The sequence below is a fragment of the Polistes fuscatus genome, unplaced genomic scaffold (assembly GCF_010416935.1).
Source record: "Polistes fuscatus isolate 324 unplaced genomic scaffold, CU_Pfus_HIC Scaffold16, whole genome shotgun sequence".
NCBI lineage: Eukaryota > Metazoa > Arthropoda > Insecta > Hymenoptera > Vespidae > Polistes > Polistes fuscatus.
The window spans coordinates 2,080,547-2,099,562 of NW_025113064.1; the positions used below are offsets into that span (position 1 = coordinate 2,080,547).

At 38.9% G+C, this 19,016-nt stretch overlaps 1 protein-coding gene across 2 annotated transcripts in view; it reads left to right on the plus strand.

The window, feature by feature from the left end:
- Positions 1-11,419: 11,419 nt before the first annotated feature.
- The window catches only part of LOC122514873 (lachesin-like), a 35,671-nt gene continuing 28,074 nt past the window's right edge, over positions 11,420-19,016 (plus strand). The window contains exons 1-2 of one of the 2 annotated variants that reach the window (XM_043631966.1): positions 11,609-11,697; positions 18,654-18,784. In XM_043631966.1, the coding sequence (XP_043487901.1) occupies positions 18,655-18,784 (130 nt within the window). In that variant the 5' untranslated portion in view covers positions 11,609-11,697; position 18,654. Of the gene's footprint in view, positions 11,698-18,653; positions 18,785-19,016 lie in introns of both variants that reach the window. The other variant, XM_043631968.1, reaches the window with a different exon arrangement.

Consider the following 19,016-nt stretch of genomic DNA (forward strand, 5'->3'; position numbering starts at 1 on the left):
CTCTATCTCTATCTCTTACTTTTCGTTGCTCGTAGTAAAAGAGAGCTTTCCATAAAATGCGATTTTAAATGCAAGCAGCGCGCTTACAAAAGCCGACGAAAAGAGTTTTACGAGGAGCGTTCACGCGGGATATTAGGACGCAAATAGCTATGGCGATTACCATAAGGTGGAAAAATAAGAGAGGAAGAGTCGCAGTGCTCGCTCTTCCAACCCCCCTTTTCGTCGTACGATTTTACAAGTCTCCGAGTGATCCGAGCACATCTACGCTCTTTGCTATATTTATGCGGCATGCAGTTTCGACGATCGTGTTCGACCTTTTCACCCCCATCTTCCTATCGGTGTATCGGATTTTCCTCCTTCCACTTTTTATCCCATGTAAATACAAAAACATAATCTTTTGGCATTGCATTGGCGAATACATTATTTCTTCTACGAGTAGAAGAGTTATAAGTCGTCGCATAAGGAATCTCGCGGGTGTAACAAATTTTTCGCGGATGCAATAAATACATATGTACAAACCGTTCGGATAGTAGACTGAAAATGACGTTTTATTTAATATTTAAGTAAGTAAATGGATCCGTTGAAAAATTCAAAGCTAAATTAAAACATTAAATTGTAACGTAGGTTGAGTGCCAACGAACTCTCTACTCCGTATATACGCGTATACCGTGTTTCGTTTGTCGTGTACCAGGAAATTCGTTTTCACGGGAGAATGTAAACAGAAATACTGTCGAGAATTTGGCTTTGCAGTCGAGACTACGGGGTTGACCTCCTCGGAGTAATACGATATCTGCAGGCGACAAGACACAAGCTAGAATTTTCAAAAAGAAACAATTTTCAACAAATTATTATACTTTATAAATTGTTTGGATAGACCCCCCCACACACACACACACACACACATACGATACATTATAGAACTATTATTTAATAACGGAAATATAATTAAATTTACGGTTTATTAAACTTAATACGCGCGTAATCAATTATTCATTCATCACAGATGATTAAACTCGCAATAAGTAATATTATTCTATGACGAACGCATAAATTTGTTCATTACACTAATGTTCATTAATAGAACGCTTAATTGTACGAATATAACGTTCATATGTACTCGATAATTGCAAGGATTTAGCTTAGTTTTTATATCTCGTAGGAATATAAAAAAAGAAAAAAATATAAAAAAAGAAAAAAATTGATCTTTCCTATTTCTCTCAATCCTGTGGGATATCCTCTTTTTCCCCAAGAACATCGCTATCGAGCCTCGCGTTGAATCTTCCCGCTAGTTCTACGGGATGAAAAACATATAGGAAGCTTACGGTGTCTATCCTCTGCTTAGCGCGAGAAATTCAATCTTTTTTCTCTCGCATTAGAAATCAATGAAACGAGCGATAATCTTCGTCATTTTGTTTTTCGATGAATCGAATAAAAAAAAAGTATTTACTCGTTGGATCGATCAAGAAGAAGAAGATTTGAAATAGTAAGCTCTCGATGCATCCGCATAGACGACGGTAGCAAACCGCAAACGGTTTCGACGCGGTTGTCTCGACTGCTTTAATTACGCGCTCTAATTGCCGAGCGTAATTCGTTAAACGTTCAAGTCGTCCGGTAAACTAACCAAGTACTTTCGTTATTTCCTTGTCGCGATTTTAATCGCGCGAAAACACGAACAATTGGATTCAACTTATATCAACGCGAGAGAGACCACCACTCGAGGTATTTTTCAACTTTATCTATCGGGGTAGTCGTTATCGGTGCACTCGTATATATTTCGTTGCCGCGTCTATGTTATTTCATTTCATTTAAATTTACAATTAATTTACAATTTCCAAAATATTATTGCGCGTTACATAAAATTGGTATCGGTAGAATTTCCATTGGAAAACGATAAACAGCAGCATATTTCCTTCGATACCATCCAAATCCGAAAATAAATGAATGCTCGTGTCTTCATCGTCTCGAACATGAAATATAATCCGATACTTTGAAAAGAAACTTACAAACACAAAAGAAAGAATTCTAGCTCCGCCAGACAGATAGACAGAGGGAGGGAGGGAGGGAGGGAGGGAGGGAGAGTGTAAGAATAAAACCGTAGGACGAAACGATTTCGGGTGAGATGCAAATCGCGATTTCCATAACAATGCAAGGTGCACGTTTGTCTCTCTGGAAAGTCGTTGGAGGGTCAGAGAAGCAGAGGGTGGTGCGAGCTTTGAGGGTGGGATTTGGTAGTGGTAGTAGTAATAGTACGAGGTTAGAGGTATGGGGGTGAGAGTTTGCGGGATCGTGGGTGGTTAGAGGAGGAGGAGGAGGAGGAGGAATAGAAGTGGATGGGGTGGAAGAGACGGTGCCGCGAGTCGGGGCATTGTCCGATATAACGGAGTCACCTGCAGTAAGTTATAAAGCACATTTGCAAACGAAGTACTCGACATCGAACCCCGACCAGAACGAGAAAGAAGAAAAGAAAGAAAGATGGAAAGATAGATATATAGATAGGGAGTGAGAAAACAAAGTTCGCGAACCAACGAAACGGAGCACCCAAACTCGGATCGAGTTCCTTTCTTCTTGTCTCTCTTTTTTTTTTTTTTTTTACCATACCCATGATCTTTTTGTATCCAGTATCGTTCGATGTTCGCGGATCGAAAGAGAAAGAGGAGGAATCGAAGAAGAGTTCGGAGCACGGGGAACGGGGAGAGACGAGGAAAGAAGGGTGGAAGGGCAAACGTTAGAACGGTCCACCGATCCGTAAAAGAGCGAAACTAAACGAGAAGGGACGGTGATTTTCTCCGTAGCGTTGACACGGCCGATTTGTACGAGCAACAGGCAACTTTCATTAAGCCTTTTCGAGCTGCTGCCGCTTTTCTTTCTCCGTCTTCTTGTTAGTCGGTTGGTTGGTTGGTTGGTTGGTTTGTTCCATCCTTCTCGTACACCCTGTCCGTCAGTGTATATTTCCCGTCTCGGTTTCTCTCGAATGTTCGAGCATCTACATCGGTACGGTTGACTCGTTGGCACGTCTAGACCAACCGCATAATCGAGAGAACGAGGAAGGATCGTACGTGTGTCGAGAGTCGCACGCTTACCATCGTGTGCGTTCGGCTTGGGTCATTCACGACTTGCGCGTACCATCCCATTCGACCATTGTGATCGCAGCGAGTAATGACGAGAGATGGTACGGAATACCGGTACCATTCTCTCTGCGCTTCCTATGGACGATGGTACGCGTGCAGGTACAAGGTAGAGTATGCGCTAGAGTATATGCACGTTTGCACGCCTTTAGTATTACGTCCTTCGATTATGGAATCGCATTTTCCATCGCAGGCTTCGCCCAACACACGTGAGAATTCAATTGTGTTCTCTACCGTTCGTTCATTCCTAACGTTTACGAGCGCGAATTTATGATAGATCATTCGGTCAGCGATATAACCGATACAATTTTTCATCTTCTTTTTCAAAAATGAACAACTTTGAGATAATCTCCCTCGACGCGAACGCGATTCTTCGCGTAATCTGATTTGGAAAGATTACGCGACGTTGACGCGTTAGAATAACGTTATTCTTCGTAGCGTCATTCCCATTGGGGATCCAAGGATCCATGGTTAATATTATACGTATACTAAACGCGTGCGATAAAATACTCCGACGAAAGGAACAAATGAAAAAAGAAGAGAAAAATTGCGGATGCATATAAATGTAATAAAATTGATTCCACAGGCGCTATATTCGCGCATATCGGAGATCAATGTATTCTCCGACAAATAAAATACGTCCCTTACGAATATCCGTCCGATTTGTAGTCGAGCATGAGTCGAAGACTCGAAGAAGGATCTTTGAATTCCGAACTCGTCTCCTCGCCACGTTTCACTTCTCCACTCCCGAACCCCTATCACCTTCTCCCTCCGCTCTCTAACTCTTCTTTTATAGAAAGAAAAATCAGACAGCGAGGTACAGCGAGTTGAAAAGGAAAAAAAACGAGCCATACGAGGATGCAAACAGCAAGAAAAAGTAGATGGAAGAAGAAGAAGCAGAAGAAGAAGAAGAAGAAGAAGAAGAAGAAGAGGAAGAGGAGGAGACAACGATAACGACAACAACGGCTAGTTCGAGATTTGATGGACTCCCAGAAGAACGAGCCATGCCTCTCAATAATGTGCTAAACACCAAGATGCGTGCTATACATGGGAACCATACGTTTATGTATACCTAACACATTCTTTACCCGCTGTTATATGACTTGTTATCCTTCTCTCTCTCATATTCCAAGCCCACCCACACCCGCAAACGCACACAGTAGTGTCGAGCATCGTTTCCGTTGAGAAAACCTAGCTGTAGTGAATGAACGAGAGAAAGAGAGAGAAGAGGATTAAAGGGAGAAAAAAGAGATGGATAGAGAACGGTCGGCGGGGAGGGTGGAACAGTTGAAAAGAGAATGAGATAGATGGATGCAGGTCATGAGAAAGAGTGAGAGAGAGAAAGGCACTATGTATATATATATATATATATATATATGTATGTATGTATGTATGTATGTATATGGTGGATACATAGCACGGCTTGCGGAGGGCACAAGTTAGTGTCTATATACAGGAGGAGATCGATAGAGGACAGAATCCCGGGACATCCCCAGCGATCCTGTTCTCTTATTCTTGCAAGAAGCATCTTTGGGTAGCCAACGTCGTGTGTTACCACACTGCATGTCGCCATTTTGCATTTGTGTGACAGAAAAGGGGTAGAGGGGTTGGCGGGGCAACGACGAGAAGAGAAGAGAAAGGAAAGGAAGAGAATATAGAGGAAGAGTAGCAAGAAGAGGAATGGGGGGGAAGAATGTTGATAGGGGTGAGACGAGTCGAAGAGAACGGAAGGAAGGTAACGCTATGTGCATTATCCTGTATGCATTATCTCCCTTTCGAACCCTGTCTTCTATCATCTTTCTCTACATGTATGCGTATGCGTGTGTGTGTGTGTGTGTGTATGGGTGGATAGATGTACGCGCATGTATATAACTTTCTCTCTTTCTATCTATGCAAAGTTCTATGTAAGTGCATAATTATCGAGAGAAATGTAACGTCTTCTCTCTAAGAGATACGTAACGAGATTAAAGGGATCTTACTCAAATGGATACATTCCGCTCTTGAAACCTTCCTATTAGCTGTTCCACGTGAATCTAAAATAGGTATACGATGACGCGTATATGCGTCTAGAATATCTTTATTTGTAATATACTTCTGTTGCGACCGATTATTCGTCGAGGCTGGATCTAAATCTAATCGATAGTTTTTGAATAATAATTCGATTCGTAAAATGAAATAATATACGCGTATTTATATTCGCGTATCTTATGCAGTATGCATAGAAGAGCAACGCTCGCCTACGGGGGGGTCTGTTTGCCCTATTATCTAGCATCTTTGTGTTTCTTCGCTCGATCGATCTTCTCCTATTTTCTTTTCTCTCTTCTTCCGAGAGAAGGTGGTTTTATTTTAGTTCGGAAAGCAGATTTAAAAATTTAAGATTCATGTTTCCAGTTACGCGTGCAGGTATACACATCTATGCATAGGTAAGGATACACGGATTGATCTAAGTTAGCGCGTTGTCGGTAAGAGTACGGAAGTAGGTAGCTGTTTATGTCAAAAGTTTTTAACGTGATCGACGAGGTCGAGGATGTTGGTATTAACGGTTCTTTTCCTTTTTCCATTGATTTTTAAAGAGGAGAAGAATAATTTGGTTAAATAAAAAATGATGTATAAAAAATAGCAAGGTTTCGTCTACTCGCGGATCGTCGCAAGGATCGATAGGATCTTAACGGAAGCTCTGCTTTGAAAAAGGAAGGAAGGAAGGAAGGAAGCGAGGAAGGAATAAAGGCGTACGTGCGGCCGGGCGGGCGGTTTACACGCATGGCAGAACTACTAAAGCTTTTTGGGGATTCGTGCGGCCACTTTCGTAAATAGCCTACGGATCCCTTTTCTTTTCATTTCCTTTTTCTCTTTTGATTCATTCGAACGCATCGAAGAAATGCTATACGGAGCAAGAGGAGCGTTCCTGTTGCTCTTTCGATCTTTATAATAATTTCAGGATTCTTCCTTCCACCCTCGCTCCCCTCTTTTCGCTCCTTCCATTCTTTCTTATTCTCTTATTTGTAATCTCTACTTTCGTCTTGTTCTCTTTTTTCGTCTTTCTTTTTTCAAATATAAAAAGGATGCATACAAGAAGCTATCGTGTCTCGCGAAAATCCATGGGTTAACCTTTTTTCGAGCGAGTTTAAATCCACCTTTCGAGACAGAGAGAGGGGGAGAGATAAGACGGAAAGAGACAGGAAAGCCGTCGTTCCGGAAGATGTAATTTTCTCGCGGTTGGAAATCCGCGCGAAGAGAGTAGTACTCGTGAATGGAGATATCTCCCATAGGAGGGAGAGAGAGAGAGAGAGAAACCTACCTACCTACACGTACCTACAAATACCTACACTCGATGACTCGGTTTGTATCGGAATCCTCGGAGAATTTTTCGGATCTCTTCTTCCTACCTCGGTGGAATTTCCAGTCATGGGATATACGTATCTATGTGTACGTCCATGTATATTACTATCTATGTTTGTATGTATTTTTGTATTTAAATTAAATGTACGTAATTTTCTATATATTCTAAATACGTGTAATTTTGCTCTGCATTCGTATATTTGGGTATGCGCGTTTCTTCCACACAGATACGAGGGTGGTATTAAATGTATTCGCGTATACGTAGATCGGCGAATGTGTTTTTCTTCCGCGTGTTATACGCCTCGTATACATTTTTATTCGCGCTTGTATGCGCGTATTGGTACACGAATAATACAGGTTGTCGAGATGTGTATCGATAAATACTGGGTTAAGAAAAAAAGGAAGAGGAAAAAAGAGGGAATGCATTTTGCGCATTTCCTTCCCATCCCGAAGGATGCGAGAGGAAGATTCGAAGATAAAAATTAAAGCCCTTGTAAAATATTAATCTTGGTTACTACCGTCAGAATCTCTAGTATTTGTATTTTTTTCTCGTCTTTTTTTTTTCCTTCTTTTTCTACTTCGTTTCTCTATATACCACGAGAGATTTATCCGAGCTCCTGTGATATGTGAGAACTACGAGAAAGAGAGGAGAGGGATGGAAAGACATTTTTTTGATTAAAACCATTGATTTTCATACAATTATAAATGTATATATATATAGTATATATTTATGCATATATATATTGGATCCGGGAAAAAGTTTGTTCGCGTTAAAAAATAATTTCCAATCGGAACGTAATTGTACATTTATAAGAGTCGATACGGAAATGAAGGAACGTTTAGTTGGACATACGTTGTCCTTCCAGCTTATCAAATTATCGTAGATATTTCGTTCGCGTCGAGCAATCATCGTCGTTGTCGTTCATCCACGAGGAAACATGCCGATTGATTTCTTTTTCGATACGTTAAAAAGAAACCGGAAGAACATCGATCTTTTTTGATAAAACGTATTTCAAAGAATCACGAGATTTTCCCCGGAGAGGGAGAGAGGGGAAGAGAAAAATGGGAAAAGAGAGTAAAATAAATAAATCTAAAATTGTTCGATTCCTCTGTCCTCTCAGTCGTGTCGCGATACATACTTACTGACGTGTTTCGTTTGAGAATAAAGGAAGAAAACTGAAAAGAAAGAGATCGTTTCGCTATGAGAAATACTTCGTAAAATCGTTGAAAGGAGACTATGTTACAAAAGTATTTTAAAATTTTACGGATATTCGCTAACATTTTATATATAAAGATATACGAAGAGAAAAGAAGATTTTAGGAGAACGAAAGAGTTTAAAGAAAGGAGTTTAAAAGGGAGAGAGAGAATATGAAAATAGTAGTCGAGCGATGAGAAAGAAATTGACCGACGAGCAAATGATCGAGCATTCAAATAATTATTCAATGCGGAAAAATAGATTGAATATCGACAAAAGTATAGAGGGAAAAAGAGAGAGAGAAATTAAAATAGCCTATTACTGGAGTGCATTAGAAAAAGAAAATGATTATACGACGAGGTCCGAATGCAGAAGAAAAGGAAAGAATATGAGAAACTACGAAAGAGATGGTGTACAAATTAAGGAAAGAAAGAGAGAAAAAAAAAGAAAGAAACTATAAGAGAGTATTAGACGGCATGAGAGAAAATTTAATGGAGTATTAGAGAACATGAAAGAGAAGGGATTTGACGTAAAGTAAATGAAAAACGCAAAAAGAAACGGAAAGCAACGGAAAGCAACGGAAAGCAACGGAAAGCAACGGAAAGCAACGAAAGAAGAAGGAAAATAAAAATGAAAAACAATAGCATTCGAATATTAAATTATAACGTACATACTACTTTTTTGTATTTTCTTGACAAAATTTGACGAATAGGGACTCGAAGTAAACGATTTAACTCTCGATCGCGAGCGAGCGGCCAAAGATAAGCCGAAACAAAATACGCGTAGTCACGTAGTATAATACTTTGTTTATGAAATATACGCGACCGTGTTCTCCCTTTTTCTGCGTATGCATAAAAAATATTAAATTTATAGAGAGAAAAAAAAGCAAAGACGGAAAAACTCGTAACGATGGATAACGTAGATCTACTCTCCCCCTCCCTCCCTCGTAATATTTCCTCGGAGCAATGCGTTCTTAAGGGTCGGAAAAAAATTATAAGAGAAGCATTTTCCAGACGAGAAAGAGTACGTTATCGGGGATTGACAACGAGTAGAATAAAAATCTAAAGAAGAAAGTAAACGTACACCTGGTCTGTATCTCGTAACGAAATTTAACGAGAAACGTAATATGCTCGCGCGAAAAAGGATACCGCGGATAATATAATAAGGTAATTAGAAATTCCGTTGGATCGATGGCACGTTGGTTGCATGCGTATTTGCGAGATCGAAGCTCGTTTTGCGAGTTTAGGTGTAAACCTATAGCGGATGTGATTACTTTAGTATCGACCAAGCGTTTCCACTGACCATTATTTACCGAGTCCTCTGTGCTGGAGTAACTCGATATAGCGTTCGACCGATTCTAATGCGAGCTTTGACGTATGTATCACGCTCGACCGTAACTTTGCGCGGCTTTCGATTGCCTCTCGGAAACTTCTTTATTTCCAAATTCTTCCAAAGAGAACAAAACTATAATAATATCTTTTACAATTGGATAGATCGATATCGTAACGCGTATATCCGATCGAGACCCATTGTTTTTTTCCGCAGGCTGGGTCCCGGCGCAACTCTGACGCAACTCTTCATAGGTCCGCGCTATTATAAAATTCCAATAACTTTTTCCAATAATGAATATCTCTATTTAATTATCGTAAATTGTTAGATGTGTCCTAAAAACAATGAAAAAAGTTGCTTCCAAATAAAAAGAAATAGAGAAAAAGAGCAATCAAGGTAATAATAATAACAATAGTGGCGCAGAGCATCTTTGTTCGTAATAGTATTACTTACTTGACGTCGGAATACAGTGTTATTGGCATAGTTAAATCGGTATGGCAGTTTAGAACGTTGTTAATCACCCCGGTAAGATATATATCTGTTTAAAGTTAACACATTTATCACGCGACTGCGGAAACATGCTTTCTCTCTCTCTCCCTCTCTCTCTCCCTCTGTCTCTCTCCCTGTTTCCGCCTTCGTCTCTTACATTAGCAGACGTTACTTAATGGATTTATGATCGAGGTTGCAATCCGAAATACGTAATCGAAAGGTTCCATTGCGTTACTTAACTCTTTCGATCGCGTTAGGATTGTTTTCTCATTTAATTTGCGAGCAAATCGCTTCGCTAATCTAAATGCCTACATTTAAAAATGAGTTTTTCCTTTTGAAAGGTTCTCCTCGAGTCGTTCATTAATCTTTGCTCGACTCGGGAAGCTTAAACGATCATTTTGCAACGCGCTTTTCCGCGTACACCCCATACATATCTTAACCCTCTTTCACGGTGTTTTCAACCACGAGCCTTATTCGAGCTCGGGCTCGGGCTCGGGCTCGGGCTCGGGCTCGGGCTCGGGCTATCTTCTCCTTAATGTATACTTTTTCTCACTGTCATAATTGAGGTACTAGATGAACAGGGGGAGAACACTCGACCATCATAAATTTTCGTCTTACGCGTTAAGGGCTCCTAGCGCTGGTGCGCTCTCTCGCCGTTACATCCATCGTTTTAGTTAAAATATGAGCGAGATAATTGTAAAATGACTTAAGGATAAGAACTTTGATTCCTTTTTCCTTTTCTTTTCGTTTCTTCGTTTTTCTTTCGCTAGACGAATAACTTCATTTATCTAATCGATAATTTTCATATTTATATCCTCCCTATGGTTAAGCGTTTAATGCGTTGTCGCATAATCGTACGTTTCGCATTCCAAAGTAACCTTTTAGCGAATCGCGAAACGAATGTTAAAAGAGAAATAGATAAATGCGCGTATTTGTATATGAACTGCGGGAGATTGGAGAAAAAAAGAATATCTATATACGTATACGTGTACGCGATACATATATAAAAATATAGAAAAAGAATATGCATCGTTCGAAGGTTGCGATGATAACGCTCGGTACGCTTCTACAATTCTTTAGAAATCTCATGTAAATAGTAAAAAGAAATAGGGAACAAAATATTTCAAAATGATATGCCAGTAATCCTTCGTCTTGCATTTGTTATCCCGTTGTTCCTTTTTTTCTTTTCTTTATTTTGATTACCCCTAATGATTTTTCGCGAAATACTTGAAAATTTGTAAGAAGCGGAAACGTTTCATTCCGAATTCAAAATCTTTCCTTTTAGCTTCGACGGTCTAGGATTGAACATCTTTGGATACGTTATCCTTGAAAAAAAAAAAGAAAAAAGATGGAAAAAAGATGGAAAATAGAGACGTTGAGATAAGCGGTGTTCCTTCCCTTCGGACAAATGCTCGGTGAAGTTAAGTAAGCGTTGCCATAAAAATTCGTCGAGACGCAGGTGCCTCGGATACCATTTGTAAATATATCGCCGAGAGATCGAAAAGGATTTGATTTTGTTGGTATTATCTATCTAAACAGTCGCGCAATCGTTTCCCTTAACTATGAGGAACCGCTATCGTTGCTGTCGTCGTAATCGAAGGACGCATCGATCTTATCCTTGCGATCGGGAATCAGCGTTTTTCGATAAATCGCTAGATTTTCTCTAGCATTTTCTCTAGCATTTTCTCTAGCATTTTCTCTACAAATTGTCTTTAATAGCGACGAGACCGGACTTTGTCATCTCGAGCGAATACAAAATACGTTGTAATTGTTTTCGACGATTTCAACGGAGTAAAAGCAAAAGTGCGCAAAAAGGGATGATAAAAAGAAAGAAAGGAAGGAAGGAAGGAAGGAAGGAGGGTGGGAGGAAGGGGCGGAAGGTGCGCGCGCGGGCGGCAACGAGTTTCCCGGCAAGGGGAACACCGGTCGTCCTCAGTAAGCGCGTTTCGACGCCCGGGGATGCTGCGGCCGCGTTGCGTCCGCGTTGCGTCCGCGTTGCACATCGATCTAATCTTCGAGAGAGATCAAACTTCTTTCCACCCTGTGTTCCAAGTGTTCCCAAACAAATAAGTTTTTCTCGACGAGGAAGTGTTGAATCGATAACACGCAATGTTTGAAAATTATTATTATTAAACGAATGAAAAGGATACGTACAGAGGCACATGAAGAAGCTAAGCGATACAACCCCTTAGACTATAATGAAACATTTCTTTCTCGAGGTAAATAATTCTTTTTTTTTTTCTAAAATATATTTTATTATTTTTTTCAAATAATACTTCGAATATTCGTTAGAAATGTATTCGTCCAAAATTTGGAGTATAATATCGTTGAAACGAGATAGTCCTTAAACTTTCCCTAATTATGAAATCTGTCGAGAAGAGTGTTAAGCAATTCTGGGTTCCCTCCCTTGGAGGAAAGGGGTGTGCGAGTACACACGCGTATACTTGCCGGCATGATGTTTCGCCAGTATGTTACCAAGAGAAAGAGACGCGAAATCGGAGAGAGAGAGAGAGATAACTCTTGGCCAAAGTTTCTGGGAACATCGCAGATGTCTAAGAAGTTTCGTCGCACTCCGGTGGAGAGAGCACGATTAAGTGAAATCAAAGCGACTGCCCGAACAAGAGTTTCCTAGTTACGCGTCTGAGGAATCTTTCTAATCGCGTACAAATTATCGACCATTGCTAAATTAACAAAACAAATCAAATTCTCTTATATAACGTATAAGACATATTTTCTTCGATTCCCTTCGTATATCATCGTGTCATTATATCTCGAGTCAATGGACAATAAAGCAAAGTATCGACAAACGTTCCTAAAATGTTCGATTCGTTATTGAAATATTTATCATTTTTCATTTTAATCGTCATTTTAATCGTCATTCCAATCGATATTCATTATGAATAGATGGGAATTAGAGAAAGAGAGATAGAGAAACTATCGATAATTGATAATTATAACGTTTGTCCCGATTTTAATCATTGACCCGATCATTATTAATTCCGAACGTAGAAACAAGAAAGATATTCGAAAATCGTTAATTAGAAATTATATAATTTATCGGATTGTTATACTAATCAATCATCCGTGTTGAGAAAAATATATCGTTTTTATCAGCAACGCGCGCACACACACACGAACGGGAGGTTAGTAGATCGAAAGAAGAAGGTATAAGAGGAAGCTATTTATGGAAAGAGATTAGGGGAAATAGGCGTAGGACCGATACTTCGCAATGAACCACCGACCAGGGCCACGTGTTCCAACATATTTTTTCCCTTGAAAATATTCCTGCCATTACGCCCTGCTATCTCCAACGATCCGTAATAATCATCGAATGACAAAAAAAAAGAAAGTAAGATAAGAAATAATTGAAATGATCCGATCAAACGATTCGTATGACAAAACGACGAAGCGAATAAAGTTATGCTAAAAGTTTTCCTTATCTTCGTATCTCTCTCGCGAAGAAAATCGTTTCTTAAAGGGGGATTCGTTCGTATCGCTTTCTAACATTTTCACCATTCTACCGCCATTCTTTCCGTAGAAAATATTTGTAAGGTAAACTTTTTATTCTGCCGAGCAAGCACCATGCAAACACGTAGATATCTACTCGCGTGCAAAAGTTACATCGTTTTTTTCTTCGCACATTGCAGAACTACCAATCCAAATATTGGTCGAAATTATTTGGAAAAAATTATTAGAAAAATATATATATATATAATCAAATATAATATTAGTTAATTCGTATTCGAAGAGATCTCGTAAAATCATTTATCCGGAAAATAGGAAAAATACTCGTACCCCATACATATATGTATGAAGAGCGATCTATCTCTTTTCTTCCCGAATAGACAAAAATTGGAATCGAAATTTCCCTTGTAAAAATGGAATAGAAAGAATCGTCGAATCTCGGCATTGACCTTTCCGAACAGACCGCAAAAGATTTTCAATATCCTAGGAACCAATCGGTCCTTCGGCGATTGTCTTTAGAGAGGCAATATCTCGTCAAACTTTCATTCTTCGTTCTATTACTCGAGAAACTCTTGTAGATTTGGACTAACTCATTTGCACAATTTCCTAATAGATCCTAGTCGATCCTAGTCGAATCTAATCCGAATCGAAAATTTTGTCCATCGATGTTGTACGGCAAGCGTGGGACGGAGTACGACGAATTACTTTACGAACTCGACTTATTTCGAGTTAATCTCCGCGCTTTTTTTTATTCCTTCATTCGTCCTATATGTAAATGGTTCGGTCACTCGCGCGAAATGAAAATGTAAATATAATTTTCGAAATGTTTTAATCGACGAAATTGGAGTTTAATTAATTTTTTTCTTTCGCATTAATAAGCGATTTCGATAAACATCTCTTTTTTTTGTCTTTTTTTTAAATAAATGTCATCGTTTAAATAGCGAGCATCCAATCCGTTGAATGCGTTCGTTTGTTTCGCGACTTAATTACTCTCCACGATTATCCGCGTAATTTTGTCGCAGCGCATTTTGCGAATCGATGCTTCGCTCGTTCGCTCATATCTATGATAAATACCCTTTTGTTTATATCAATAGTTGTTCGCGACATAATTTGATCGTTCTTCATCGCGAGTAATTTTCATTTCATTCGTAAAGTGAACGATGCGCGATGCACCCTTACATTTGAAGAAAAAAAACTCGTTGACATTTATGCGAAATAATATTCCGCCTTTAAGAAGAAAATTTGTCGAATCGAATAAAATCGAATCGTTAGAAGAATTTGTTCAGGAAATAAAACGTCAAAGGTCCTCTTTCTCTCTTCGTACGTTCTGTTCTTGGTCGTTTGAAATCGTAAGGAATCTTAATCAAGATCCGTTGAACCCTTTGCACCGTGAAAATCCATCGATCAAACGACCCGCCAACGACAAATTGCAATTTAATTACTTTCTGATTGCTCGCAATTAGTGATTCAAGGGAGAGTTCATAGTTCGTATTTATCGCGATTCGCCAAGTTAGAATTATTCGATAAGCAAAAAAGGATAATACGTTACACGATTGTTGATAAAAGAAAAGAAAAGAAAATTCTTATCCGCGCGTAGAAATAAAAGACGCATAACTGGTAGAGCGTTAGCAACCGCGTTAGGATCTAAAATCAGATTCCGTAGTAGAAAAGTGTACTTTGCGATTCCCATTCGTGCAAGAGAGATAACGAGGGAACGCGCATACGTGCGGTAATAGACTTGGAAATAGGGCATTCTTGATCGGAAATACATAAAATTTCAAGCCAAATAGAATCCCATTTCGGATTCCCCCAGTTTTACGATTTTGGTCAGTACGACGAGGCGAATCCTTTCCTAACCATAAGTATACGAATCGACTTTACGAACTAATTAAGTTTCGAGAACATTTTCAACGGAGATAGGAGAAATGTTATTACAATGGAATCTTGATCAATGTAAATTACGTTGATTTTACGCGGAACGAGAGCGCGTACTCGATTCGGTCTTAGCGAGATAGATTTCGCCGTGTATGACTTTTTGCATTATACGAGTAATGCGCGATATACAATATAAAAGAGAGGTCCTTCAAGTATTTCACGAAAGAAACTAATCCGGCAATTTATTTTCTAAAGATATCGGAAAAGTCGATGGGATTAAATCGATTCGAGAAGTAGCGTATTTAATCTCAAGGCGAGTCATTCATTTATTTTATTTCGCGTTCGCGCACTAACCGAAAGAAAGGAGAGAATCATCGAAGAAATCCCTTAGTTTCGTCCAACTTTTCCCGCATCTCGAATTCGCAAAATCTTCCTAGAGTACAACTCGCAAAACGCGCATCTCTTTCAAAGTCGAAGAAAAAGAAGGTGGAAAGGAAGGTGGTAATGTCGGAAAGTCTGTGCAAGGTGCACGCGTCGAAAGCAGACTCCTTGGAGATATGGAGGAGTGGAGGAGTGGGGACTACCGGACCTGCGAGATATTTTCTCTCGCACACGCGACGATCATCGATCCTTTTTCTCGGCTGATATAAAATAAAGAGCTAAGAATCCGACGGTGGTCCAGAAGTGCTCGAGAAGGACCAAACAAATGGAAGAGAAAGGAAGAGAAAATATCTTTGGAAAAAGTAAAGGAACAAAATGAAAGAGAAAAGGGACGTTTATAGGTATCGCGAAAAATAGGAAAAAGATAAGAAAAGGATAGAAACTTTTCATTTAGTCGAATCATAAATAAAAGCAAAAATACCTTATGTAGGGTATTTTAGTATCGGCGGTAGCAGGTATACTAAATTGTCCGGACAACGAGTCGATTCTCCGGGATAGCGAGCGAATGCGGGAGAGATAGGTTATTTACGGTGGAACCTATGTTAGAGAGATAATTGTCCGTTCCTCTTGCGGTGCGTACGTCCAAGAACGCAAGATAGAAGACCAACTATCGCCCCAGGAGTCATGTTTCAACGGTTACATCCATTAAAGTGCAATCTTCCTGCCAACTTAACAATGCTCTTGGATCCAACCTCGGTCACGGTTAATTACATTGCCGATAATAAATGACTCTAATCTAATGGAAAAACGAACAAAAATCATTTTCAAATATGAACGATACATCGATTCCAACTTTCCAATCAAATTCCTTTTACTCTCGATGGCTTAAAAGATGCGCGTCATCCATTAGCCACGATCTCAAGAACTTATTAGGATCGAACGAAGTCAATTCGTAAAGTAAAATCGAACAACTAACTAAGCCATCTTTAACATTTCATTCTATTTCCAAATATAATGAGAATTTCAGAAAAATGGGTTCGAGGCGTGGAAAGAATATCGACTTTTACCTTTCTCTATTACATTCGGATGGGCATTCGTTCAATGGGAATTACCATGTAACGACATTTAAAAATATATTTATTCGAAGCTTTAAACGGAATCTGTTTTACTCGATAGCTTAAAGGATACACCCATTAAGTACAATCTTGAGAACTTAGTAGTGGTTTATACCGGGTTTACTACTAATCTATTGTTGCGGATTTAGAATTGAATGGTTGTCATGGTCAATTGTTCTCCCGTTAATGTGGGAAAGTAATCGAAGCCAACGATAATGAATAGCACGCTTAAATCGTAACGGGTGTATATTACATATTAAACATTTTCAAATAATCTCTTTTGAAAATTAATTAATATTTACGAAAGATACGTAAAATAAAAATATAGAAAATGCGAAAATACAAGCTAAACAAAGTCTATGAAATTTACTCGAGTAAATTTCGAGCGATAACATCCTAGGATATATTCTATCTTTGTAAAACGAGTCGAAGAAACTGTTGTATTATCTTTTCACGAGTGCGTATATATATATATAATATGTATATGTATGTATATAGTAAGTGAATGAGAAAGAGAGTGGAAAGGGAAAGAAGACAAAGTAGAAAGGACAGTAAGACTGGAAAAGATTTATCACTGTCTAAAACAAGTTTTCTTCGAGAGGGGAATCAGCGACGACGAGTGCTTTTTAGTATTATTAACAAAAGTTATTAATTATTATTATTATTATGATTACGAGTTCGATAAATTATAAACGTAAAGAAAATGTTGCGATAGATTAATAACGAGTTAAATAATATATTAATGAATTTAAAAGTAGGGTACGAAGATGGAAGTAAAAATTGCGAGAGACGTTGCAGCGAATTCGGGATAAAAATATAAAGTTAGATCGATACTAAAACGTAGCAGAACGCATAAATCGTACATATTGCTGCTGCAAAAAGTATTATACTTGTGAAAAGACGTTTATTGTCGAAGAAGTAAAGGTAACGCGCAAGACGTTCTTTAAGAGTCTGAATTTTCAAGTAAAATCGAAACATTTCAGCGAGCCCTTTTTTCTCCCCGAGCCCTACCCCCTTTTTACTCCCCGCGACTACTACCCTAACTCTTTCCCCTCTCGTTCCTGTTCTTCTTTCTCCTCGCAGCATCGGCGCGTTGAGTTTGTAAGAGTAAAACGTTTCGTCGATACTTGGAACGAGTCTGGGTATTACTTTAAAACTGTTAGAATTTATTGAATAGGATCGCGAAGTAAGTTTAATGTTACGGAAAAGGGTGAGGGGCTCGAAGGGTAGTCGGCGGTGCCGAGAGTAGGGCGGAGTACAGGGAAATCCTTAGCGGTGGATAACGTCTCGATATTTGTACCAATTAATCTTGGAGAATCGTTCGATCGAAAGCGTATTATGAACGTTTCGAGGACGATATCCTTTGAAGGTTTGCAGGGAAGTCACCGATTTGAGGACGATTCAATTATCGAGGAAGATGGCAAAAGGACGATGCTATAAACGAATCTTTTCGAACCTTTAACGTTCGATGAACGCGCTACTCGTTCTATTTAAGAGTAAATATTAATAATAACGCAATGTCGCGCTCTTGAGTACATATTCGCTACATTTTCAAAGTAGAACGAACGAAGCTATTTTAAGGATAATTCGGGCAATTAAAAAAATCCGACGGTACGTTAATTAATCGTTATTTTTAGCCTTGGCCCCCGTACCCCGTACATTTTCCTCGTCCTCGTTATTATCGACTTTAACGCGACGACGGACTTTTTACACGGAAAAACAATTTGGAGAAAATGGAGGGAACATTAGCGCCGATCCCCACTCCATATTCGTGGTATTTTTTAATAATGCAATTTTTAAAAGGCCTTCCCCGTTCGGCTCTTAAGTTTAAATCCGAATAATCGAAGCTCGCCCCCGTCGCGTATCGGAATTTTGGTTATTTCCGCTATGCTATAACGAAAGAATCGGATAATTTTCTTTCGCGCGAGATAAACTGACTATGCAAATTTCATTGTATTTTCATTTAGAACGAACTACCGAGTTATATTAACATCCGTCAAAGAAACACGCGTACTATTTTCTAAGCGATTCGCATAAATTAACGATTCGTTTAAAGGCTCCTCCGTTAATGCATAACGTAGTCTAATTATACTTCAAAGTAAACGACAATTCGCGATGAAAATTAATCTAATTTATTCGGTATTGTCATTTCTAATTGCGCGACGATAATACAACGGATAATACAACGGATAATACAACGGATAATACAAGGGATAATCGTCATTTTACGAATAGAATAAATATGAAATATTTGTAATGAATACTTGGAAGGATCGGTGGGATAATAAAAAAATATCTTCGAGTTCTCTCTCTCTCTCTGTGCTTTTATCTGCTCGCAGAATGAGGGTGGCACAACTATTGCTGTGGTGCGTACTACTCGAAGATTATGGTGGAAATCTCGGAAGGGCGGCAATTACCAGTGACTCCGTACGACAAGACGCCTCGTCCGCAACGAATCCTACTTTACAAGGTAAACCATAAGCAATTACGCTTATATTCATCGGCCCGACGCGTTGTCGACTATTTCGTATTCGCTTAATTTGAAACGTTAAATGAAAATAAAATTGTTCCATTTTTAAATGTATTTTTTGATCTAATATCTTTCTTTTGTGTAACATAGAAATTGGGTCAAATAATTATGAGAATTTAGCTAGGGTAAATTCACTTAATTAGTGAAATCGAGTAAAAGGAGCAATTCTATT